A 27,781-nucleotide genomic window follows, 5' to 3' on the forward strand; every position below is an offset into this window, starting at 1 on the left:
AAGATAATTTTCGTGTAAATAAGAATAACATTTTACTAAATATGCCTAAACAAATGATTAATTTTTCAACAAAATTTTTAAAATGCATGATTTTTACCGCATTTACCGCATTACCGCGCGGTGCGGTGCGGTAAATGCAATGCGGTTACGGTAAGCGGTGCGGTTTTATTATTTTTTTTGCGGTTGCGGTGCGGACTATCCATTTACCGCCCTCATCCGCACCGCGACGAACCCTAAAAAATAGTGAAAAATGGCTTTTCAGAGAAAAAATTCGATCCGAAAAGTGAAAAAATATGGCAATAAGAAAAATTCAAATACTTGGCGTTTCACCAACGTCTAGCGACTACCAGGTGTCGCCCCAAAATTCTTCGCCCGAAAAATAGGTGGCAAACCAGCCGGTCGGTATTCAGCAGCCCCGTGAAAACTGTTTGTTGCCTGAAGCTGCCACCAAATGCCAGTAGCGCTAGCTGCGTTTCAAATGTTTAAGGTCTATTCACATGAACTGTACAACACTGTTTGAAAGTGGGAATCAAAATAAGTAACAATATATGAAAAAGCACGATTTTTCTTGCATTGCTTATTCTCCATAAAATCCGAACGCTTTTATCACCTGAGTTCCAGTTACGCACATCAAAATGAAGTTTGTTTGCATTCGACAAGTTTCAGGTCGTGTTAACAATATTGGCTCCTGGCAATGTGAACGTTGCTTAAAGCGCGTTCGCTGTCATTTTTGGCAACTATCCGAGCCAGGAAGCCAGTTTATGTTGGCTTCACTCATTTTTCAAAGAAACGTCAAAACATTCACCCTCTTGGTGTTCAGCTAATTTCGACCGCGTACCTTGTCACCTATTTTTATTCAGTGATTCATCGGCGGTGCTATCTTTGAAAATGAGCCGCCTTGTATTTTCAACGGTTATATCACTTTTTTATTTTATTGCAAATGAGTAGAGGTTTTGAATCTTTTATATTCGGGATTGCAGATATTTTATAGCATGTGAATTTTGGGTGTCCGTTGATGTGATGGCGCTGTAAGAGAACACGTATCTGCCGGTCGGTAAACTAATTTCTATGTTTGTTTAGGGTTTGTTTTACCAACGGGGGAACTGATCCACAGAGCATTCAATGTGCTTAGGGAAAACACATGACCATATTTGAGTGGAATGATGACTTCAATCATGTATAAGGTTTGAGAATTGACAATTCGCGAGAGGGATCGGGGACCAGTTGGCAATTACCTTCAGTTATGTTAGCACGAAGAATAAGTGTTTTGCTGTCATTTTCATTGGTTAGCTATGAATTCTATCTCATGCCTCCACGCGAGTCTAAGTCTATTGATGACATTTGGTCCTTAGACCGGCGACGACTGGGAGATATCAGCCTTCTGCCGATAGTAGCAGAATGAGAGTGTGCGAACCGATCTAGCCGAGAAAGCAATACCATAAAAGTTGGTCGGACATCAGCTCCAATAAGACTTTAATTTGACTAGTATCGATGATCGCGGATCAATCTGTTTTAATGAATCTAATTTCAAGTTCCGTTATTGGTAACAAGCCCGTCCATCAGGTTAACGATCCTCTGTATTTCCCTTCAATGTTCGATATAATCGTTCGTATACGGGTATTTCACAAAAAATCCGATATTAGAAATAGGATACACTTTCGTTGATTTATAACATCTAGAGCTATCATAACTCTTTGTCTGTATAACGTGCTATCACTCGGTAGTTTGCAACCCAAAAAATATATCGTAGAGAAGGAATAGCGAAGTTAGTCAAAATAATGTCGCAATAAATAGTGATCCGGCCCATTAAGCAGATAAGATTAGTTTTTCTGGGCAATACTCCCACGATCGGCTGTGTGGAGTTGAAATTGCTTTTGTTTAGAAAACATAGGATAATCTCGGTAGCCGGCTACCCAGATTTTAAAAGAACAAAAAACTAAACAAGATCTTATTTTTCGAGCGATCGTGTTCTCGAAAACTAACTGAACTAAAACTTACAAAGCTTTACAGGTCGCATCGCTTGCTTGGAGCGAATCCTAGACCCTATTTCCTTCCAAACCACCAACTCCGCGACACCTATGGTAGAGTCTGATAAACCTTCTGTGTAAGATTCCTCATTTTATTCATACGATCGCCGGGTAAAATCAGCACCGACACGATAGAAACCACGAGAAAAGTTCGTCGCGTGATTGAATATTATTAAAAAATATAAGCAGTGCTTCTTATAGCCGGCTATCCGGAGTTCAAGTTGCTTATTTTGCTAATCGTATTAATACAACAAATGATAAATTTCCCAAATTCTCGGCAGCCGGCTGCCCAGAGCAATTATTACATGATAACGCTATTGGCACACTTACTAACAACTCTCCCCTTCCCGTGATACATGTGGAGATGCAGAGGATTCCTCGGTCTCAAGTAGCAAGATGTATCGGACTAACATTCCTTCCTTTCCCAGAAGATCTGCACTCGGACGTGGCCGGCGTCGGTACTGATCAGCATGCAGGGATCAGAACAGATTGTACAATGTGGCTCATCATGTTATTCCCAAGCATGTTGTTCCAATCAACATTTTGCAACCTAATTTGGTTCTGGTGCGATTTTTGTACCACTAACCTTCGCGTTATGATCATGTGATCTAGAGGCGGACTTTAGTACTGATGTCAATGAATGTTACCAACATAGTGGAATGAATAGTATTGTATTGCAAATTGAATCGCCATTTTAACAAGGATGTCATCAAAGCAACGCGACATTGCAATAGCACCATATTTGTAATCTGAGCAGAGTTTGGCTATTTCTAAATTTTTGTAGTTTAACTAATATTGTAAGTACACTAAACTTACGAGAAATATCGAAAATTTCATTAGGAGCCATGCATAAATGACTTAGCATTTTGGAGGGTAGGGGGAAGTATATCAAATAAGGGACGAAGTGTGACGTTCGAGTGTGAGTAGAGTCAGAAGTTATGCGACGTAGCATATATTTTTTATGGCTTCAAACCCCATTAATTTGAGAAAACAATTTCAAGAAATAAATGTAAATTCCCACATGTTAGTTTTCACGCGATTTTTCATGTGGTAAGTGTTAGATTCACGGAATTGCAATCTCGCAAATAAACGAAAAGATTTTAAATGCATAAAGACAGGTATTTAAAAAAATTGTAAAAAATATTAGATTTGAGCGAGATCACTAGGTGAATTAAAACAGGTTTTTTTAAAATGCAATAAGGGACCATTCATAAATTACGTATCGTAAAAGTTGCCCAAACTTGACTACCCCCTCTCACAATTGTAACAAATTGTCACCAAGTTCTCAATACCTCCTCTCCTATTAAGTAACAAATTCCTTGATAAAAATATCTTTTTCTTCTGCAAAAACATGTTACGTAACGTTCTACCTTACTCCCTCTCCCCCATATGTAAAAATATGTCACAATTTGTCGTACCCCCCCCCCTCCTAAAAGCGCTTCGTAATTTATGAATGGCTCTTAATGGATGAATTGTTTCTCATTCAAATAATTTAATATTCAACGAAAGTAAGCATAGATACTGACCAACTTGGTCTTCTTGCTTTATCCGACTCTGCATACGGAAAAAAATCAAATCTATCGGAAATAGGGCTTTTTCTGAAAGCAATATTATTGGGTATGGGAATAAGTTTCCGCCCTCTTGAAAGATAGGTCATTATTGATACTACAGCTGTGTTAGCTCAACTACTATACTTACCATTTCTAATTGTATGTGTAAGGTCTCGATTGCACTAGTTGATATTCGCTTCGAGTGTGAACATCTTTTTTAATCTGGCGTTAAAAATGTCAACGTTCGTTCCGAAAAAGCAGCATTTGCGGGAAGTTTTGCTGCATTATTACATTTCAAAGAAAAGTGCAGCTGAAACGTACCGCATATTAAGGAATATTTACGGTGATCATGCTCCATCTAATACAAGCTGTAAAGAGTGGTATCGACGATTTCAAAGCGGCGATTATGACGTCAGTGACAAAGAACGCGAAGGAGCACCGAAAAAGTTTGAAGATGCACAACTACAACAGATACTTGATGAAGATTCATGTCGGACTCTGGATGAGATATCCAATGAGTTGAATGTTGACAGATCGACCGTCGGTAAACGTTTGCACGCAATGGGATTTGTGCAAAAAATAGGCAATTGGGTACCACATCAATTGAAGGAGAGGGATATCGAGAGACGTTTGGTGATGTGCGAGATGCTCCTTGAGCGCCAGAAAAGAAAAGGTTTTCTGCATCGCATTATCACTGGCGATGAAAAATGGATCTATTACGATAACCCGAAGCGACGAAAATGTTGGGGGCTGCCAGGTGAACCGGGTCCATTAACACCAAAAAAAAAAATATTCATGCTTCCAAGGTTTTGTTGTGCATCTGGTGGGATCAGAGTGGTGTAATTTATTACGAACTCCTTAAACCATCCCGAAACAATCACTGGCGATCGTTACAGACTGCAGCTAATACGATTAAATCGTGCTTTGAAAGAAAAACGACCGGATTGGACTGCTCGACATGATAAACTAATTTTGCTGCATGATAACGCTAGGCCACACGTTGCAAAATCTGTCAAAAAACATTTGGAAGGGGTGAATTGGGAAATCTTGCCCCACCCGCCGTATTCCCCAGACATAGCGCCATCAGATTACCATCTTTTTCGATCGATGCAATAAGCCCTGATTGGAGAAAAGTTCACTTCTTGCGAAAGTATCGAAAAATGGCTCAACGAATGGATCGAGTCGAAAAACCCTGACTTCCCAATAATTCTGCAAAAAGGGCTAAAGATATTTTTGCAAGCAAACATTTTTCGCTCATTATTCCGCTGCCGAGTTGAATTTCATGAAAAATACGTATCATCATCTTTACCCTCAGTAGAATCAATTTCAAATGTTTTCTAGGATGAAATTATAACAAATTAAGAGAAATCAGCAAAACAAAAGTTTGTTTTGGATTAACTATTACATGGACTGCGACAACAAGAGAAACTTTCAACTTTCTTCTAAAACTTACCAGTACCATAATATTAGAAGAACTTTTGGAATTATATAGATGTTATTTGTTTGAATAACAACTTATTCTACTTCTATCTGTTTTTTTCCTTTTAACGACATTACATTAGCTAGAGATTGCAATGTAGCAAATATTATAAAAATTCAAGTTCTACAAGGATTTGTAATATACAGATAGGAAATATGTTGGTTCTTATGGCAACGACTCCGCTGTTGCCAGTTAGACATGTTGGTAGATTTTAGCATTTCGTAGTAACTCTGCCCAAGCTCGACTTCTACCAAAAAAGATAAAAGATTAGTCCGGAAGATTTTAAGCCTGTTGACCCTATCATTAGGAACAAGCTTAGTTTTCCGATCTGTATATTTTAAATCCTTGCTCTCACTTGAGTACTATGGCACTAATTTTTTTATAACTTTCCCTACTAAGTAATCTCTAGCTAATTTAATGTCGTTTAGGGAAAAAAACTGTGCAAGAACTCTTTCATTGTACGAATGAAAAAAATGGAAATAGGTTTTTGGGATACATATTAAAATAACGTTATAGTGTTCAAGTTAACTTTTTATATTTTTATTTGAGCGTGACCCACTGAAAAAGCAATGCATCATGATGATATCTGCAACCATAACTATTGGGTTATTTGGGTGGCAATGACCAACAGATAAGAAAAATCAGGCTAGGAGCTTATTGCTCACACTGGTTATATGTTGGAACAGTGTAGTGAGCTGAAAGGCGCTGATAAAGACGATCATGACAAGGGCGCATAAGGCTTGAGAATTATAGACTAGCATGTTATAGGCAGCGCAAAACGATATTCAATATAGTTGAAAAACGGGACGAAGTGATCCACCACGTGATCGTGTCGATGGAAAAAATACTTCATTCGGAATGGTTGGATGGTCTCATATGGCTTATCTACAGACTGGACTGTGATAATCGAGATAATATCGCTTATAAGCTACTCTTCTGTGTTCCTTTTAGCAAACAACACCTATTGACACAGCGAGCTACAAGAAGAAAAAGAACGGACCATTGGCTTATGACAATACTACTTGTGAGCTAGTAATCAGATTAAAAGATAAATTGAAGCATGGAGATGCTCTCGAAAATGCGATTCGATACAGTGTACGAAGAAACGAAACCATAATCACATGCTTCTTGGTTTCATGAAAGACTCTGGAATTGATGTCGGTCACATATTAGTCAAAGATGACTTAATATAAGTTCTGCCAAACTACTACTAAAGCTTTACTACTAAATACTATGATAAAGAAAAGAAAATGGAATATGGCCCTGAAACAAGAAGAACGAGCTGTACGAATTATACACGCACGTTTACGTCGGAAGGCTTTAGTAGCGCGCAGGAGAGAGTCTCGCTGTAGTGATCAGTAGACAATCTGTAAGGTGTCGTCGTCTTTTGGGGAAAGCGTTGCTCTCGATGGAGGTATACAATCGAGGAGAATATATGTGTGCAGTGTGACTAAAAAGTGGCTTCCAGAAAATCTCTAATGCTTTCGGTCATGGTTTGCATCAAATACCAGCATTGTTCGGTCGCTATAAATAGCACTGGTTTACGAAAAAAAAATTGATTTATTTCCTAACTATGTTTTCTAAATGTATTTTGGGCCACTCACAAACCTCGAAAAGTGGTAATAATTTTTTTTTCTACAAAAAGACGATTTTTTATTTTTTTTACTTAGTTTTTGGAGTTGCTCAGATGTTGTTTAGAAGTTATCGTCTGTCTTCATTTTTCTTTTAAAGCCATTAGAGATTCACCCAATACTACGGATAGTTTTTTATGAACTGAAAAAGTAATTTTTTGGTAAACAATTCACATATTGTCCTGAAAAATTAAATATCATAAACTTAAATTTTAAAAATTTCAAGGAAAAATAAATATTATTTTTTAAACCTAAAGCTAACAGTGGAATAAATATATCACAAATAATAGAAATGCATCGACCGATAGCAAAGTCATCCAGATTTTTAATGCCCTATAATAACGTCATCAGTGGGGCATAATCCATTACCAAATCCTGGCGAGATAGAAAGAGAAATAATATATTTCGTAACTAGTTTGATCTGATTACACAAATTCAGAAATTTTTTGTTTTTTATATATCTCACATTGAATTTTTTATGGATTTTTTCCACCAGTTCATAATACTTTTTTATCGATTTTATTTATTTTTTGTTTTTTGTTTGTTTTTGCAAAACTTTTCATTGAAACATTCTTAAGTTTCGGATCTTCAAGAAAAATTTTATTGGTCTCATAACAACTAATGCAAGGTAACTTTATAGCAGACGCTAAAATTGAAATAGCTCGTTGTTGAGATCCACTCTGATTTTTAACAAAATCTTCCCAGCATAATTTTTAACATTTACAAGAAAGTACAAATTAGAAGTACTTGAAGCTCTGCGAATGAAAAATCGTTATGCTTCTTCATATCTGGTACAGGGTTCTTTGTGCTCGGTTCTGGAAGATTTTGACTGCAATTTGTTTACAATGGTTTTCTCTTGAGACCTCGTGCAAAATTTTTTCAAAAAGTTAATGTTTTCATAAATTGTCAATCGATGGAAAAGGTGTGCAGTACAAACAGATTTCATGTAATGTTTGTCTGCGGTCCAGAAAGTGCTATCGTGTCGTCGAAGTGGTACCGGTGCGTCAGGACTTCATGAAGGCTTTCAAAGCTAATCCAAGACATTCGGGCATAGATGTGAGAAGTTTTCTTCAAGTATAGGTCTATCAAGCAATCGAACTGGACTGTAAATCGAAGCATTACGGCCAAAATTGTGGGTCTGAAAGGCGTATGATCAGGATCTGAATAAATTCAATAAATGCAATAAAAGTCTGATGAAACTACCACTAATAAAATCGACTTGTTTTAAAGTCATGCTACTTCTTTAGTTAATAACTTTTCTCAGCGAATTTTCACACACAATGTTCCACGAATGTGTTCAGTAGAAGAACACCTTTAGAAATATCTAGTGTTCTCATGAATTGGTTGATGAGGTGACTTTTTTAAGAATTTGTTTCCAATTTTAACCGATTTTCCCTTTTAATTTCCATATAGTTTTGGAGGGTCCGTAGACACAAACGATCGGTACCAAAATTTGCACAATTACTAAGGGCCATAAAAAGAATTAGTAGAGCCTGGTGGAGTCCAAAATTGAACCAGTCTAATCTATATATTTATTTATTTGTTTATTGATTATATATATATATATATATATATATATATATATATATATATATATATATATATATATATATATATATATATATATATATATATATATATATATATATATATATATATATATATATATATATATATATATATATATATATATATATATATATATAAAAGTCAATGTTTGTATGTAAATGATTTATGGACTCCCAAACGACTTAACCGATTGCCGTTAAAATTTATGCACAATAGGCATTTGTTATGGAGCGTATTTGTGTGCCATTGAATAAGGATTATCTGCCCGTCAGATGGCGCTTCGGAACAAATTGTGTTTTCTCCTTTTTTATTGAAGATCGCTGCAATGCGCGATGGGTATTAGCTAGTAAATGATAAAAATGTGGTAACTACTTTTAAATGTTTCTACTGTCATGACGTCACTTTCTCAATAGCAAGTATTTAGTTAACTCATGCTCTTCGTGTTCAGGTAACTAGCGAATAAATATACCAAACAAAAATGTTTTTTAATCATTTGTATTTGTGGTATGTGGAGTCCCGTTATGTAGCTGATTTCAAAGTAAATTAGTGCAAAACATTCCTTGGAAAATTCGCTTTCATTGACAAAAAAAATTTGGATGAACCTTGAGTGTGTAGATGGAGATACGTATTTTTCGAAGATATGTAAAATTGGGAGTTGTGAACCACTGCTAGTGGAAAGTTGTGAATCGCACATTTCAGTGGATTAGTTTTTTGAATAAGAACAGTATTATAATTCGAAAATCAGGGATGATTCATACATCGTCGCTGTTGTGCTATCTTATGACAAGCGCCATTTAGCACATTTCGAGAAAAACGATTTTTAAAGTTTGAAATTGAATATCTTGAAACTTATAAATGGTATAAACAATCCAAAAAAGACAATTGATGCTTCTATCTATTCTGTACTAATCTCTCAAATATTACAAAGATCGGTTGACTATGTTGCGAGTTTTTACTATGAATATAAACAAAAGTTGCACTCACACATGTCATAGGCGTGTGTTGATGACAAAATTTGTATGACGTGTCATAATCGTGCATGGAAATTTTTCCATAGAAAAAAATCATCAATTTTTTACTTTTATTCATATCTTTGGGTTCATTTGGTCTATAAACAATCGGTGAGATGCATTTTAAAGGAAATGAGTCTTACAATTTCTCATCATGTTTCTCGCTATATCTAAGCAACCAAATAGAATTTCAAAATTCTGAAAACGCCACTTTGTAGAGATTTTTCAGACAAGCAATGTGGCATATCTAACTCAGTTTACCCCAAAATGGCGTTTGTCATAAGATAGCACAACAGCGACGACATATTATGATACAAAAAGGTTCAATTTTATGCGAAGAACAGGATTCTACAACAATTTTAATCTCCCTGTGCCGCAACCGCGAATTCAGGTTGCTTGGCACGAATCATGTTGTCACCTGTTGTCATTGCGATTCAGATAACTTTTTCATCTCATCTAAATAAAAATAAAAATAAACCACAAAAATATCTCATTTCTTTTACTTTTGAGATGGTTCACAACTCCCACCAAACAAAAAAGTGCTGTTTACACGCATTTCACGCATTCTGCCATATCTCAAAGAAGATAACGATTATTTCAAATTGCTTCAGCCTGTGGGTGTATAAAGGTGTCCTTTACAAATATCAGATAAAATTTCGAAAATCGACCGATGTTTATGGTAGTTATGCCCCAAAAACAAAACTATGTTCACAACTCCCCACCGTCTCCTATATTTTTCAATATTAAGAGCCATAGTACTCAAGGGAGAGTAAGGGGTTGAAGGAAGAAAGTTTTAGAAAAGCGTGGAAAGGGTCATATGAGCAAGCTTAGAGTTTACCGGCGACTTAACCCTTTGTCTGCTACCACACGAGTCAGAAAATAAAATCACCTGAGTCTACGGCATGTCCTGACTCCAACAACAGCATAAGTACATAATAATAACATGAATTGGAATCAAATGTACACTTCATTACAAAAACAACATATAAATATTAACACCTTACAAGCCAATAGTATCATCAACTATATTGAATTCAATTTTATTCAACTGCCTGGTTTTCAAGTCGTTGGGCGCATTGTTACAAATTTTCTGAGAATAATTCCTGGAGGCCACGTTGTTGTCGGCAAAGCTTTTGGCATCCCCTTATTGTCCATTTTAACTTTGAATGATACATACTCCAAGGTATTACAGTCTTTCCATTTCGGAACCAGCTTCGCTACATCAATATTATCGGTTTCTTCGAGACCAAAAGCATTTGAAACCATTGTTGATAATTCATTCTCAGTAACACGGGCATCGATGTTCGAGAGGTAGAGTGCAAACGTTGGTTCATTTTCTGAGGCAGGGTGCAGTGGAGAAAGCATATCAACGGTCCTGTGCTCACGATGGCGTTTCGGCCAGACACATTTACCCGAAAAAGTGTATTACCGAAACCAACATTCAGATTCACCGTCTCCCTCATTTATTAACTTTCCAACTGACTGAAATTTCATGGAGAATCGAATGCTTGAGTGCAGTGGAAATACAAATTCCTTAACCAACCAAAGCATCCATTTGTTATTTTGTGGACGGTTTGAAGGCAGAAGTTGCCATCTTCTACATTTTCGAGCACAAATGAACTGCGTAATATATATCTGGTGCACTTTCGCTCAATAATCCTTCTCAGAGCTATCATAGAAACGAAATTCAGTTTGCTCCTGAAACCGAACATGTCCGAACCTGAATGCGCTGCATCGGGAGAAAGAATGACGAACCAAAAATTTCATTATTCGCAACGGGCATGAATTGAATTTCGTTTCCTTTCAAGTTCACGCAGGGATGTCAATTTTTCAAGCTCTTGCCACTACAGTAAGAATGCGCATTAGCTCTAAACTGCCCGGAATTTCATACAAACGAACTATATAGGACTTCCTTCTAATCCAAATCTATACAATCTTTAAATATATAGGAGTCAAAATTTCTCAAGTTGGTCACCCAAATTAGGTGATATCTCAATTTCAATGGAAGATCCAATTTTTTGGTAGTATTTGGCATTGCAAAACCAAATCCAAATGGGTTTTGCGAAAAAAAATGTTTTGACCGTAATATTGCCATTTGAAGTTTTTAGCCCATTCATTTTTAAAAAATTACTACGGGCGACCTAATTGACCGATTTTAACGAACTAACCAGCTATGAAATTGTCGTAAGACACAGATTATTCATGCTTTTTTCCGATTCGAAAAATTGATATTTTGTATATTTTATAAACAATTGTTTATAAAAAATGAAATGCAAAAGGAGTGCAAATTTTTGCACGAAAAAATACCACATATACTACTTTTAGTGCCTAACAACATGACTGATAAAAAAATGGCCCGCCATTTATAACAAAGTTATTCCACGCCGAACGTCAGCGCTTACGTATGTCGAACAACGGATTGATGGCGTGAACAACTTGCTTTGGGGCGACTCTGCAAATGCAAATGGATGTTCTATTGAAATTGCGATATTACCTAATTTGGGTGGCCACTTGAGAAATTTTGACTCATCTTTAAACTACAATAAATACGCATCATGTTCTTCTATTAACCTTCTATACCAAATCATACTTCCAATTAAAAGAGTAGCGATTTCAAATTGGCTTATTGCAGTATACATAAGTCAAATGATAAAAAATGTTAAAAAAAAATTCCAGTCAGCTCATACGAAAACATAACTTTAATTATTTGTTTCCATGCATCAACGGTTCACATGTTATCTGGGATTGAAAAATGGTCAATTTTATAAACCCTAAAAATTCATAATGCAAAAAACGTGAGAATTATTTAGCGTTAAAGACTACAAGAATTTTTTTCAAGGACGTTGAAAATGTTTATTTATTTATTTATTTATTTATTTATTACTGGTCTTCGATTTTCTCGTACAGACAGTTCCTTAATTAATAATAATTCTATGTTTAAAGGTAGTCTTAGTAATGTTAAAATCATACTTGTCAGCTACATCATTAAAATTACGACAGCATACAGTGAACGGATTGTTTTGTGAAAAAAGAGTACGATACATCGGTAACCGAAAGAAATCAGTTCGTCTAGTGGGACTAGGTGGTACGTTGAATCGGAGCTGGCTCAGCAACTCCGGGCTATCTATATTGTTTTCCAGAAGATCGAACACGAAGAGCCGTTGCAGCATTATCCTCCGACTAGCAAGAGTTGGTAAACGTAGAAGATTGCATCGATGTTCATAGGGCGGTAGACGAATAGGATCAGTCCAAGGTAGTAACCGCAGAGCGTAACGAACAAAGTGACGCTGAATTCGTTCGATGCGATTAATTTGAACAGCATGATAGGGTGCCCACACAAGCACGCCGTACTCCAGGATGCTACGCACGAGTGCACAAAATAGCGTTTTTAGGCAATAAATATCGCTGAATTGCTGCGTGTTTCGTTTAATGAACCCCAGCACGGTATAGGCCTTGGCTGTAGTCATTGCAATGTGCTGGGCGAAATTTAGTTTGTTATCGATGAGAATGCCTAGGTCCTTTATCGTATTAACTCGGTTGATACTGCTTTCTGCCATTCTATAATCAAATGTCAGGACGTGCCTGTTTCGACAGAACGATATCACATTGCACTTTTGCACATTTACTTCCATCCCGTTATGAGTACACCAATTTAGCAGCATATCAATATCAGCTTGAATAGCACAGCAATCGACTGCCGACGCAATCACACGGAAAAATTTCAGATCATCAGCAAACATATACTTAGGAGACTGTATAGCGGAGCACAAATCGTTTACGAATAAAATAAACAGTAGCGGGCCCAAATGACTACCCTGAGGCACACCCGACTATATCACAAACGGAGATGATCTCGTTTCATCTATGCGCACAAATGCACTACGCTCGGTGAGGTATGACATTATCCACCGTGTCAACCACTCAGAAAGTCCCATGCGCTCAAATTTGGCCACGATTAACAAATGAGGCACCCTATCGAACGCTTTTGCAAAATCAACGTAAACGGCATCAACCTGCTGACGTTTTCCAAGCGCGCTACTAAGTGACGAAACGTACGCCATAAGATTAGTACTCGTCGAACGTTTTTTCACAAATCCATGCAGCCACCCGGAAATGATGTGGTGAACCTTCGGGTACAGCAAATCATGAACGAGGCTTTCAAAAATTTTCGGTAAGCAGCTCAAAATTGAAATGGCTCGATAATTTTCAACATCGTGGATGCTACCTGCCTTGTGGATCGGTGTAATAGATGCTGTCTTCCAGACACTCGGGAAAATTCCTTCGGACAATGACCTGTTGAAAATTATACTCGCAGGAACAGCCAACGTTACAGCACAGCTCTTGAAGAAGATAGGTGGTAAGCCATCCGGACCAGCACCCTTAGAACCATCAATAGACTGCAACTTCAGCTCCACATCACGCGGCGAGAAATTGAATAGCGACATATTCAAATCGAACAACGGCAGACTATTCAAATATGCTTCAGACAAAGGTGGTCGGTTATTACTTTGCACACTTTGAAAAAAGGATGAGAATAGATTTGCCGATTCAATCGGGGACTCGGCTGTAATTGCGTTGTAACTAACACGTTGTGGGATTCCGGACGACTGCTTACGGCTTCTTACAAATGACCAAAATGAATTTGGGTCCTCCTTCAGGTTCTCCTCCGTGCGATGAATATAGCAACGAAAGCAATGCGCAAGCAAAGAGTTATATTCGCTCTCAATGGCATGCAGCTCAGCTTTGTGCCGATCATCTCTCCAGCGAAAGTATCGTTTCCTAACCTTGCGAAGACGGTTCCGTAGATTCTGTAGCTCGTTATTCCACCAAGGCTGCTTTTTACCACGCGGACGACGAGGTCGCTTCACAGGAACAACATCACGAAATATTGCATACATTTTGTCATACATATTTGTCACAGCTTCATTAACACTGCAACCAACAAGAAATTCCTCCCAATGAACTTCGGCAAACAATGTGTTGAGCCTCTCGAAATCACAGCGGGTAAAATCAAAGCCAAGGGAATCAACAACAATACCAGGAGCGTTTTGCTTAATAACGTCAAGCTCGAATAGCAAGATAAAAGGCCGGTGATGTTGGTCGATTTAATGTTAGTTTCATATAGATTCAGGAAATAAAAGAAACAACGTATATTTCAATAACAAAATAAAATAATTGTAGTAAAATCAATTTCAATTCAATTTTTAACTGAACCCCCCTTTAATGGAAAAAGCTGCGCACGTCTATGCCTGTTTCACTTTTTTTTTGGTTTGAAAAAACTTTTGTAGGTGGGGTTCGTGATGAGAAGAACGAAAATAATGTTGATAGTTCTTGTAAGTAATGGATTTTTCATTAAAGCCATAAAATAAGTAGGCCGCCTAGAGGCGGTCTTGGGCACCTGGGCGAACAAAAAACAAAAAAAAAATCTACTAGGGTGGATGTATTAATAGTCGCATACTTAAGGAAAACTTTTGATAAAAAAAATCGATGAATAGACCTATGGGCAATGTTAATACATTAAACGAAAGCTTTCAGTCCCTACTTCATAGGAAAAATATAAAGATGGTTTAATAACCAATTTATGTATTCAAAACCGCTTTTACCACTATTGGAACACATGTACCAATAGTGGTGCAATCGCTAATTTCGTTCCTATTGTTGCAAATCCCATCGCTTTCTTATGGGACATGCAACTATAGGTACACTATATCAACTATAGGTGCAAGGGAGCCCAAAATTCTAAGAAAATCATTTTTCTTCAATAGTTATTTTCAAGGATAACAGTTTTATTGTCGCATAATTTTAGTGCGATGAATCGATAAAAAATATTTGTTGATGGTTGGTACCTTAGTTATGCATATAACCCAGTACTGTAACTATTGGTACACCTCAACTATAGGAGCACCCACCCTAGTTAATTCAACATAAGCGAATACAGATGGTTGCTTACCTAAACTGTAAGGAGCATTTCTCTAGTGCTTTGGTTGTTTAATTAATCACTTCTAATTTATACTAGGGGATTTCAGAGTCTGCTGACGATAGTTTCACTTATTATGTTTTATCTTTTGAATTTAAGAAGAAAAAGAGAATGCGTTGCATAAAAGAGCAGACTGTTGGCTGCATCACAGAATTTTAAATATGTGATGCGGAAATCTCGCCAACTTAAGACTATACGCACAATGATGCGTTCTGCCCACTTTTGATGATAAAGTATAGATCGCTTGAGATACCTTTTTAATAAACTGCAAAATACTTGTTCTTATTTTTCAGCCTCAATGTTCCGACATTTTAAATTCGGCGCACACTTCGTATTCAAAAGCGATTTTTCGAAATTCAACAGGTAAAATTCCGTAGTAAACAAACAAAAAGAAACAAATTTTGTTTGTGGTTGCGGCTAGGGAAAGCTATTGAAAAATCTAGTCATTCGTGGAATAGCTTTGAACTCGCTTTAAATAACAAAAATTCTGAAATTTAAAAACTTCATCTAGGTTAATGAGCCTATTTTCGCCCTAACCATGTAAATACGTTGGTTAGAGTGGCATTAGCCATCTTTATTCAAGGCATTGGTTCAAATGGCAAGGTGTTTTTGTTATCATAATGGTTCATTAGAAGAAAGAAAAGATATTGGTGCCAATTCATACGCATTGCATCAATTGTATTCCAAGTAATTAATAAAATGGCGAGACACCCTGCTTAATACGACTGAAATAGGCTCTTCACTCTAATACGCTCGAAAACTCAATATCGCTTACAACGTGTACGAAACAGAATGTAATGCAACATAAACACACTGGAAAATGTATTACAGAGTACTTGAAGTGTAGGACTAGAGACAGCGCCATATGTCTAATACAAAAGGAGAAAAAAAATCGCCAGTTAGCCCCAGACTCCATCCAGCAGCAATCACCCAATGTTTTTAAAACAAACTTTTTTCGGTTAAAATTGCACATAATGCTAGTTTCGGTACAATAAGTAATTACTAAAAACTGAAAATTCTTTTCGCTCAGGTGCCCAACACCGTCTTTAGGCGGGCAAAGTATTTTACCAAAAAAGCTAAACTTCCGAATTATTTCACTAAACCAATTCACATCTATAGTGAAATGATAGTAACAGGCTACTCAAAAATATTTTTTTTAGTTGTTGACATTTCCAAAAATAGTTCAAATTTGTTTAATGGAGATTACCACTAAGCACAAAATAGTTTTTTTTACATTTTCCTCGAGTTTTCAACTTTGAACTTCAATTGCCTTTGACAGAAAGCTACGAAAATTCAAAAAATGTGTGTGTATGAAAGGTGTGAGCATTGGGAAGAAATGCTAGTGCGGATGACAATATACAATTATGTTCTAGTAGTTTTATAAGGATTTTTATAGAGACCGCCTAGAGGCGGTGTTGGGAACTACAGGGTTAAAGCTTGCTTGCGGCATACTGCTGAATAAAAGCTGATTGGAAGCGAACAAAAATTTAATATGACATTTACCACAAGTAGTAGACTCATAATTTATTTAATGTACTAACATTCTAGAAATAACTCATGATTTTAATTGATTCTCATTTGTAGGATATCTGTAGCTGCTGTGTTTACTATGCCGATAGGATATCGACTAAACTTAAGCAACCAGAAGACAAAGGCGGTCTCGACATGGCGACCACAGTTGAACTGATTGAAAAATGTGCATTAGTGAACTCTAACATTTCGATACTTCTTGAAGTGCTAGGAACGCTACCCGTTGATCTAGGCTACATACACAAAGGAACCGAAGAATCTCAAGAGCAAATGGTCCCAATGAAGGTTTTGAGTAGTTGGAAGACGAAGATTTTAAAACTAATGGTCGATCACTGTTTGTCGGTAATAAAAATCAGCATGATTGATTCTCTGACCAAATGGAACCAGATTAAAGACAATATCGAAAGTTTTGCTAATCAAACGTCATGTTTGATGAGAGATGGTTTAAGTCATGACGACTTGAAGTTAGTAGAAAACGAGCTTTGGAATACACTGACAACAGAATTCAATCATCTTATAAAACATACGATTGAAGTAAGTCACTTATTGGAATATCAGTATTTTAATAACTGCTTCTTATATATTTCAGAAAAAATCACCTATTTTGTCGTTCGTGAACCTTAAAGGCTGCTATGGAATAATCGCACAAGCGTTTCTACCAGGTCTTCAAGATTTGCAAAATAATGAAATACTGGCGGAAAAGCTTTTCAGCATTGAGAAACAATTGCATTTATATAGTAGCAGTACCCGCGATTTAATTCATCAGTACTATCTAGCCTGTATGGATGCACAGAACCGACTCGATGAACCAGAGCGTGGAATATTCACTGTACGGTGCTGCATTCGAAATAACGCTCTCGAAATACAAGTAATCTCAGCTGAGAATATTAAACTTCCTCTAGACTTTAAGGGTACCTGTGATTCATATGTGAAGATCAATCTTGTACCCGGATACAAATTTCCAAGTCTGCAAATGCCAAAAACACGTACAAAATCTAAAAACCATTCGCCAACATATAACGAGAAGTTTGTGCTGTAAGTAGATTTAACTTTATAAAAAAATATTTAAGTGAGTTTGATCATATATTCAAGGGCTCTTCAACAATTATATTCTATATTTTATTAACTGCACATTGTATTATAAATACTTTTCTCAAAACGCCGATAATTCTCTACACATATTTTGTGCTCATGATAAAGGATTAAAATCAGATCCACTACCATCCGTTCAAGCTTTCTCAACCATCAGTGGACAGACGCTGAACGGGTCGTCAAACGGTTGGATAACAAAATTCTCACAAGTTTCCTATCTCATGCCTCCACGCGAGTCTAAGTCTATTGATGACATTTGGTCCTTAGACCGGCGACGACTGGGTGCTATCAGCCTTCTGCCGATAGTAGCAGAATGAGAGGGTGCGAACAGATCTAGCCGAGAAAACATTGCCGTAAAAATGAGTAGTTGATCGGAAATTAGCCCCAATACGACTAATCTGACTAGTATCTATGATCACGGGTCAATACGTATTGAAAATTCGCCGCGTCTGTTTTTATGAACCTAATTTCAAGCTCAGTTATTGCTAACAAGCCCGTGCATCAGGTTAACAGTCCTTTATATTTCCCTTCAGTGTTCGTTATTATCGCTCGTATACTTGTATTCCACAAACAATCCGATATGGAAAATAAGAAATACTTTCCTTGATTTATAACATCTCGCGCTATTTTTGCCTGTATAATGTGTTATTACACGGTAGTTTTCAAGCCAATAAATATATCGTTGAGAAGAAGTAGTGAATTCTGTCCAAATACTGTTGCAATGAATAGTGATCCGGCCCATTACGCAGATAAGATTAGTTTTTCTAGGCAATACTCCCACGTGTGTGGAGTTCAAATTGCTTTTGTTTAGGGAACATAGTATACTCTCGGTAGCCAGCTGCCCAGAGTTTAAAAAAACCAAAAACTTAACAAGATCTTCTCTTTTTCGAGTGATCGTGCACTCGAAGACTAACTAAACAACTACCTAATAAAATATGCTTTACAGGTCGCATCGCTTGCTTGGAGCGAATCCTAGACCTGATACCCTTCCAAACTACCAACTCCGCGACACCTATGTCGACACCTGAGTCTGATGAATCGTCGTCCTTCCGTTAAGTAGGTGGAGCATCAACACTTCCTGTCTACCTTATCCTTTATCCTTCCCCGTGAACGATGGAGATGGGGGCGGCCGGCAATGATGGCTATCATGCTGTTGAGGTTTTAATATGGGTCGGATTGGTATGAATTCCTATTTACTATTTCCTAAGCAACTCTTATTAGATAATCAGCAGTCAAACATGATGAAGTCAGTGTGCAATCCGCCAAAATCATCGTCACAACGCAACGCAACGCATCAGTGGACAGACACTGAACGGATCTTTTCTTTCCATTTCAGACCAGCATGCAGTGCTAGGAACACATTAAGAAATCAAGATGAAATGACTTTTTCATACATGCGTTTATATAAAAAGCCTTTCATTTCGAGATGAACAGTGGCAGAACGTCACCGTAATCGGGGGCGACATTATGGAACCATTTCGAATCGAGTTTTCATAGAAGCTTGCATACAATAAACCTTTCGTTTCGCGATGCGAAATGTCACCCCGGTTTTGCCTACGCATCGATCTCCATTCGTGTCGGGCGTTCAATACTGGTCGAGCTGTTTTACTGAAAATTTGCAAAAGTTAAAATTACGCATAGCCATTAAAACCTATCGCGAGTCTGCTCGATCTTCAGTACTTTAGGCCCTTTCTCACATTATTGCCGTAGTAAAATCGAACACTTTCATCAACCACTTATGCTGGACACTGGATCTGCGAACATAGAGTCCTAGACAGGGCCGTACCGTGGACTTCTGGCGCTCTTGGCGAAAATAGAGATGGAAATGGTACTTATTCTGGCTAATTTAATGATTTATCATCACTAACTTTATAAAAGGTTTAAGTTCTCTTCTACACTGATAATATAAATTCGTAAATATAATGAAATCGATCATACAATACACGAATTCATTCGTCGTTTTCTGCAACGAAGTATTTTTGTGCATTCTAAATAGTAGGTTTCGTTCATTTCATGAACAAGAATGGCCGCTTGGTGAACGAAATCTTTCGTAAATTTTACACGTTTTATGTATACTGCAGGAAAGTTATTGTTTATAACGACATTATTTTTCGTGAATGAAACGAAATGTTTTGTTTATTTTAATAAACGTGTGTGTATATTACGAACGATTTCGTTGGTCGCACGAATTCATTTCGTTTATCTTAGAAAAGTGTTCGTATTTATTATCCTCTTATTGTTTTCAGTCGATTTGGGATCGATGTTTGACAACATAGATTTTTTTTATTTAAAAAAATCGATTTAGCCAAATCGATTTTATTGTGGTACGAAGAAATGGCCGCTTGATGAACGAAAGTTTTCGTAAATTTTACTTATCTAGTTTAGATTGCACGAATGTAATCGTTGATAACGACATTATTTTTCGTGAACTTAACGAAATGTTTCGTGTATTTTAATAAACGTTTATGTATATTACAAACGATTTCGTTTGTCGCATTCGATGTTTTAGGATCAATGTTTGACAGCACCGATTTTTTATTAATTAAAAAGATCGATCTGGCAAATTCGATTCTATTTCAACCTGCTCATCATTATTGAGTACTAGAAAGATTGTGGTGTGATGAAATGGACGCTTGATGAACAAAAGTTTTAGTAACTTTTACTTATCTAGTGTACATGGCACGAATGTTGTCGTTGATAACGACATTATTTTTCGTGAATGAAATGAAATCATTCGTTTATTTCAATAAATGTTTGTGTATATTACGAACGACTTCGTTGGTCGCACGAATTCATTTTGTTCATCTTAGAAAAGTTTTCGTATTTATTGTCTTCTTATTTCTTATAAAAAAAGGATAGAATTCGCTCAAACTTTCAAGATTTTTATACCAATCGACTCAGCTCGACGATTTGGGACAATGTCTGTGTGTGTCTGTGTGTGTGTATGTAACGGGCAAACTCTCATTCGTGTTTCTCAGCAATGGCTGAACCGATCGTATCCAAACCAATTTTAAATGAAAGAACTATAAAATAGTAAGAACGCTATTAATTTGTTTTTGATGCTGATATTTAGTTTCCAAGATATGAATGTTTGAATGTGTAAAATGGCGCTTTTTGCAGTTTTTTTTTAAATTATCTGCCGAAATTGACAACATAGATTAATAAATTGATAAATTGTCGGAATGGGGGGCTGATATGTAACTGATCTATTGGTCTTGATTTCACAGTTGTCTAATAGCATCAATATCAAATTCCTGCCTGAAAACATTCCAATAGAAAATTCCAGAGTTCTGTAATCAATCATAAATCACTTTTGTAGAGATGTACTGTAATAAGGGTCTTTATTTATTAGGAAGCGAAGTTAAAATTGATTTAATGTCTATGAAACATAGAAAAAATGCATAACTTTCAACATTTGCTAAAAATGTTTTTGCCTTTCTCATTCACTCTAAAATTCGCCAATCTAATCCCGACCGTGAGCGCCGAGTGTCATATGCCAATCGACTCAGTTCGTCGAGATCGGAAAATGTCTGTGTGTGTATGTATGTGTGTGTATGTATGTGGAAAAAATGTGACCTCTGTTAATCAGAGATGGCTGGACCAATTTGCACAAAGTTAGTCTGAAATGAAAGGTACAACCTTCTCATCGACTGCAATTGATTTTTTTATTGATTGGACTTCCGGTTCCGGAGTTACGAGTTGAAGAGTGCAATCACACAGCAAATTCCCACATAAACTGAAATGAAAAATTTTCAAAATCAAATTTGTATTTTTGATGCCAAATGACTTTAAAATGCATGAAACATTGAGATTTGATGTAAACTCGAAAAAAATAATGTTTGACAAAAATTGATTTTTTGGACTTTGGTACATTTTTGCCTTTCTCATATAGAAAGGTTATACAATCACTCTAAAAATCGTCAATCATACCGGCCCGGAGGGAGTATGCAGTGAGGGGTTGCTACTTTAAAATTAAAACTAGTGTAAAATTTCTTAACAAGTTGAAAATTTTCGGCAGGACCCGGACCTCCCGGATCTTTCTCCATGATCCGCCGCTGGTTTCAAGCGATGTTTCAGTATCACATAGTATCTCAAGATCGTGGCTGTCGATCCGTTGTATGTATGTGCAAATCGTACTGAACATGTAATATTCATTTCCACCATTGTATTGAACATAACCAGCCATGGAATCGTAGTCTGGACAAATGAGAAAAGCACAATTGCACCACTTGGTGGATTAAAACAGGTTTTTATTTTGGGAATGCGTCGAGTTGAGACGCAAACGTAATATGATTAATAACGAGGATAACACTTTCCGAATGTAGAGAGAAATGACGATTTTCATTCAACTCTAGCAGGTCCTGATCGATTTTGATGAGCATTTGATTTTTGTTGTATGACCAATTATATGTATAGGTCGAATGTTCAAAAACAGTAATTTAAGGTCAAGATAACATCATTTTGAAACCGCCAATTTCGGAGGTTTAGTATCTTCGATGAGTTTTACAAACGTTAAACAGCGAATCATTTGATAAAAGAATTTTGACGGTATATCGTCCAAGAAGTATTTATGATGAATTTTCTCAGGTTAATATTCATGACTACAATAAAGTCTCAACAAATTCGGTAAAGACACGAACTCTGTTACTATTTTCCGAAAAATTAATTCTGCATAATTTTAAAACTTCAAAAATTACGGTTTCGGAATTTTGCCGTTTGGACAGTAAGATCGATTTTCACCAAACCCCCACCAATTGTAAAATTGGTATTGTAAAAAAACGTAAGGGCGATACTTCAATGCTGATAGGTGGGACCAAAAAAGTAAACAATCGCCAAAGGGGCGATACTATCATTTTGTCAATTTCAATAGCAAACAAAAATAAACATTTATTTTAATAATTTCAAATACTTCATAAAGTTTTGGGTTTCGATCACTGAATCATGCAATCTAGGATGTAAAAAACACAATAGTTCTTAAATAGGAAATAAAACCAAGTCTGGAAATATTCACTGTTTGAATGGTGTCACTGCTAGTATCGCTTTTTTTCAAGAAAGAGCGTTGATTTCTTAGTTCTCCGTCGCGTTGGAAATTTGAGTAAAGTATAAACTTCAGATCGATTAAAAAAAAATCGATTTTTTGGCTCAGTACAATAAGGAAAATTCAGTTTTCCCACCACAATGCATTGATTGAGGAATTTAGATATTTTATTAACAGAGCATTAGCAATAATTCGTTTGTATGTTTATTTTTTGGGCCATTTTTTCGCTTTCCCATTGATTTGGTTTCAGATTTCAGGCACTGATGTTGTCCTATGCTGATTTGAGCGATTCTCTGAGTCCTGCCACTATCCCATGTAGTATGTGTTATCAAAAACATCGCGAAGCATCAAGTTCTAAATGTTCTCAAACGATATAATATCCGAAGAGAGTGATAAGAGTTATAAGAAATGTCTCATCACACTGTTAGGTGGATTAAAAGCGTTTTTAGTTTAAAAAACAGATCTGGCAAAATCGATTTTATTGTGATATGAAGAAATGGTCGCTTGATGAACGAAAGTTTTCGTGAATTTTACTTATTTAGTGTACATTGCACGAATGTTGTCGTTGAAAACGACATTAATTTTCGTGAATGAAACGAAATGTTTTGTTTATTTTAATAAACGTCTATGTATATTACGAACAATCCCGTTGGTCGCACGAATTCATTTCGTTCATCTAAAAGAAGTTTTCGTATTTAAAAGCATATTCTTTTGACATTGATCCGGCAGAGAAAAACTCAAAATTTTTCGTACAAAACCATCGAGCTCAACTGAATCCGTACTGCTCCAGATTCTGAATCAACTAGAAGCGGAAGAGGTTTAGAAAATCTTCCTGAAACCGGCGGACACGGATACGGCTACTAAATAGTCAGACTGAGACCGTCGTGATCAACACCAATTATATGACGTATAGCAACAATGACTCCATATTCAAGCTCTGTTGACGTTGACGGTTCGACGAATGGTGCTCGTAAATATTATAAAGATATTCGTATATAGCAGCGAACAATTCGTTTACCGAACGAAGCTGTTTCGTAATAAGCCGACGAAAGTCGTTTCGTGATTTTCACGAAAAACTCGTAATAAAAAATAATGTTTTTCAATAGAACTACGTACGATTCATTATATGTACGAAAAATTTTTTCAACGCTGTTTCAATTTGACATAGACAAGTGAATAAACCAGAAGTATAACATTCCACTGACACAAACTGGTCTAGCAGGGCTTTCTTTCGATAGGACAAAGTCATCCCGAGCAAACGAAAAGCCCATAACACCCCCATGCTCATGGGGTTTGACATGGGTGTTTGAAATGGGTTCAACCTATGAAAACACCATCACCATGGTCTGGTAGATCCCATATAAAATACCATATGTTGGTGTATTAATGGGTTATTGAGACCATTTTATGGTGTCTTGATGGTTGTGAATTTCGGCACGGACCATGTTTAAGGTCTTTTCAAGGGGCTATGTGGTGTTTGAACCCATGAGTATTTGCTCGGGATTCGTGAATAAAGACGATCAGTAAAGGTATCGGTTCAATGCTAAATGATCACATAAGAAGCTGACATAACAAGGCTTGGCTTAATATTTCCTCACATATTGCACATTGGTTCCCCCAGTGGACATAAATTTAAAAAAAACCTATTTTAATCCACCTAAAGATAAAGCGATGCAATTGTGCCTTTCTCAATCATGAACACTAGGATTTCATCGTTGTTTATATTCATTGTAAACTTTCAAATGTATATATTACATTTAATTCTTATTATACTTTATATGACTTGTATATAAAGTAAAGAAATCAATATGCGAGTTCTGCAATTTCGTAAAAGAAAAAGGGCCAAATCAAAAACTTGAACCATCAGAAACCGTAAACGACGGTTTGAGATATAGTTTGGTAGTCTTGATCAGCTGGTGGGAGAAGAAAAGTAATGTTCACACCATGTGTAGGAAGTATACTTTATGCCTAAATGGTCTAAGCACCAAAAATTGTTTACATTTTTTTAATGTAGAATACATTTAAGCTTTCAATATAGGGGTCCCGTTTCAAAATATCGGCTGCGGCGCCGCGTCAGATTTTGAACGTTAATAACTTTTATCATACTTAACAGAATGATTTGATTTTTAGGCCAATTTGTTGCAAATATGTTCCTCTATGCTGTATTAAAATTTGAAGTATGTATAACATGCACTAATAACAAAAAATTGTGTTTTGAAAAATCTTTCGAAAACGACTCGGAAAAGTGAAAATTTTCAGCCCATCCCGCACAGAGCCGTCAAAATGGTGGACCAACCGAACAATAAAATAATGAAAAATTTATATATAGGTCCACTACATGTTTGTTCCTATGGTTATTCGCATTGGGTTGCTTGACGAGAGCAGTTGGTGGGGGAAAGACGGCATATTCCTTTGGTTAGGCCATTAGAAGCCGGACGGAAAGGAAAGGCTCATGCACGGCACGAGAACGAGCGAGAAAGCGATAGTAGTGCATATTAGCGCGATTATATAAATATCTGTCGGTCGGTTTTTCTCATCATTCGTATTCGTTCAAGCACTAGCAAGCAGCCAGTCCACCGAAGGAAAGCAGTTGGCAATGACGACGGCGGAAAAAGTGCCCCAGCTACTGGTGACTCATCGCAACCCGATCAGGAACTGTCGACCTGCAAGAATTTCGCCCCAACTAAAGGGCAACAGAGTAGGCTATCGTTCCAGCGTCTGGGTCGTGAGATTGTGCAGGACTGCAAAATCGAGCCACGCTTACAAAGCTCAGTCGTAATGATGCCCCGAGAAGCCAACGATGCCTACTTGGTCGGTTTGTTCGAGGATGCAAAATAGTGCTTTGTGGCTCACCGTGTCCGCGGGGAGTGCGTCTGAATTATGCTCCCGCAATAAAACAATAAACGGTTCTTTACAGGACCAATTAATTGTGTTGTAATAAGAGTTAAACTGAAATTTACATTTTATGGTGTATAACAAATAATTTTCAGAAAGCTATATAAAAAATACGATGTGTGGAAAGAAAGAAAGAGAATTTAAATTATCCTCTCTTGCTCGTTTTCGTGCACTGCTTTTCCTTTCCTTTCTGCTGCTACTACCATCATAACTAAAACGAATGTGCGTGTTCCCCCACCATCTCTTGGCCAGTGTTGCCACAATTGCATGTCGCTATTACAATTTGAATTATTTTATTGATCCTCTCTAGTATTGATAAAATATAGAACGTGCAAAGTACACTAGTCGCATGCTTTTATTCGAACTTTTTGGCAGCCTCCGTTGATTAACTGCATAAATCGATTTGTTTGTGCAGCTCCTTGCTAGTAGCAAACTAAATAGCCTTTATCAGCGCTAACAAATAACACGAAAGAATTTAAATTTGTGAAAATCATTTCCTTCTTTTCAAATCTGCAGCATTCTTTGAAAATATTGTTTGAATGTTGTTATTGAAAAACTGAACATGCAAGTTTGCTAGCACTAGATTGAAGGCGATGGAAAGACAGAATATTCGTTTTGGTTATGCTAGTATTGGTAGCCGAACGGAAAGGAAAGGCACAGGAATGGCACGAAAACGAGCGAGAGCGATAGTAGCGCTTTCTCGTGTGTTCATATATGAATATTGGTCGGTCGGTTTTTCTCATCATTCGTATTCGTTCAAGCACTAGCAAGCAGCCAGTCCACCGAAGGAAAGAAGTTGGCGATGACGACGGTCGGAAAAAGTGCCCCAGCTACTGGTGACTCATCGCAACCCGATCAGGAACTGTCGCCCTGCAAGAATTTCGCCCCAACTAAAGGGCAACAGAGAAACTAATCTGTGTTCTAATAAGAGCTAAAGTGGTTCACCGTGTCCGCGGGGAGTGCGTCTGAATTATGCTCCCGCAATAAAACAATAAACGGTTCTTTACAGGACCAATTAATTGTGTTCTAATAAGAGTTAAACTGAAATTTACATTTTATGGTGTATAACAAATAATTTTCAGAAAGCTATATAAGAAATACGATGTGTGGAAAGAAAGAAAGAGAATTTAAATTATCCTCTCTCGCTCGTTTTCGTGCACTGCTTTACCATTCCTTTCTGCTGCTACTACAATCATAACAAAAACGAATGTGCGTGTTCTCCCACCATCTCATGGCCAGTGTTGCCACAATTGCATGTCGCTATAACAATTTGAATTATTTTATTGATCCTCTCTAGTATTGATAAAATATAGAATATGCAAAGTACACTAGTCGCATGCTTTTTTCGAACTTTTTGGCAGCCTCCGTTGATTAACTGCATAAATCGATTTGTTTGTGCAGCTCCTTGCTAGTAGCAAACTAAATAGCCTTTATCAGCGCTAACAAATAAGACAAAAGAATTTAAATTTGTGAAAATCTTCTCCTTCCTTCTTTTCAAATCTGCAACATTCTTTGAAAATATTGAAAATGTTGTTATTGAAAAACTGAACATGCAAGTTTGCTAGCACTGGCCACTAAATTGAAGGCGATGGAAAGACAGAATATTCGTTTTGGTTATGCTAGTATTGGTAGCCGAACGGAAAGGAAAGGCACAGGAAAGGCACAGGAATGGCACGAAAACGAGCGAGAGAGCGATAGTAGTGCTTTCTCGTGTTTTCATATATGAATATTGGTCGGTCGGTTTTTCTCATCATTCGTATTCGTTCAAGCACTAGCAAGCAGCCAGTCCACCGGAGGAAAGCAGTTGGCGATGATGACGGTCCGCAAAAGTGCCCCAGCTACTGGTGGCCCATCGCAATCAACTACCGATCAGGAACTGTCGCCGTGCTAGTATTTCGCCCCAACTAAAGGGCAACGGAGCAACTAATCCGCTGGCTAACATTCCAGCGTCTGGTTCGTAAGGTTGTGTATTACTTCAAAGT

At 37.0% G+C, this 27,781-nt stretch overlaps 1 protein-coding gene across 2 annotated transcripts in view; it reads left to right on the forward strand.

Annotated features, from left to right (window-relative positions):
• LOC131677944 (protein unc-13 homolog 4B-like) overlaps positions 1-27,781 on the forward strand; it is a 207,705-nt gene that overhangs the window by 171,178 nt on the left and 8,746 nt on the right. For both annotated transcript variants that reach the window (XM_058958048.1, XM_058958049.1), the window contains 2 exons: positions 16,829-17,308; positions 17,364-17,809. In XM_058958048.1, the coding sequence (XP_058814031.1) occupies positions 16,829-17,308; positions 17,364-17,809 (926 nt within the window). The remainder of the gene's footprint in view (positions 1-16,828; positions 17,309-17,363; positions 17,810-27,781) is intronic.

The sequence above is a fragment of the Topomyia yanbarensis genome, chromosome 1, assembly GCF_030247195.1.
Source record: "Topomyia yanbarensis strain Yona2022 chromosome 1, ASM3024719v1, whole genome shotgun sequence".
Taxonomy (NCBI): Eukaryota; Metazoa; Arthropoda; class Insecta; order Diptera; family Culicidae; genus Topomyia; species Topomyia yanbarensis.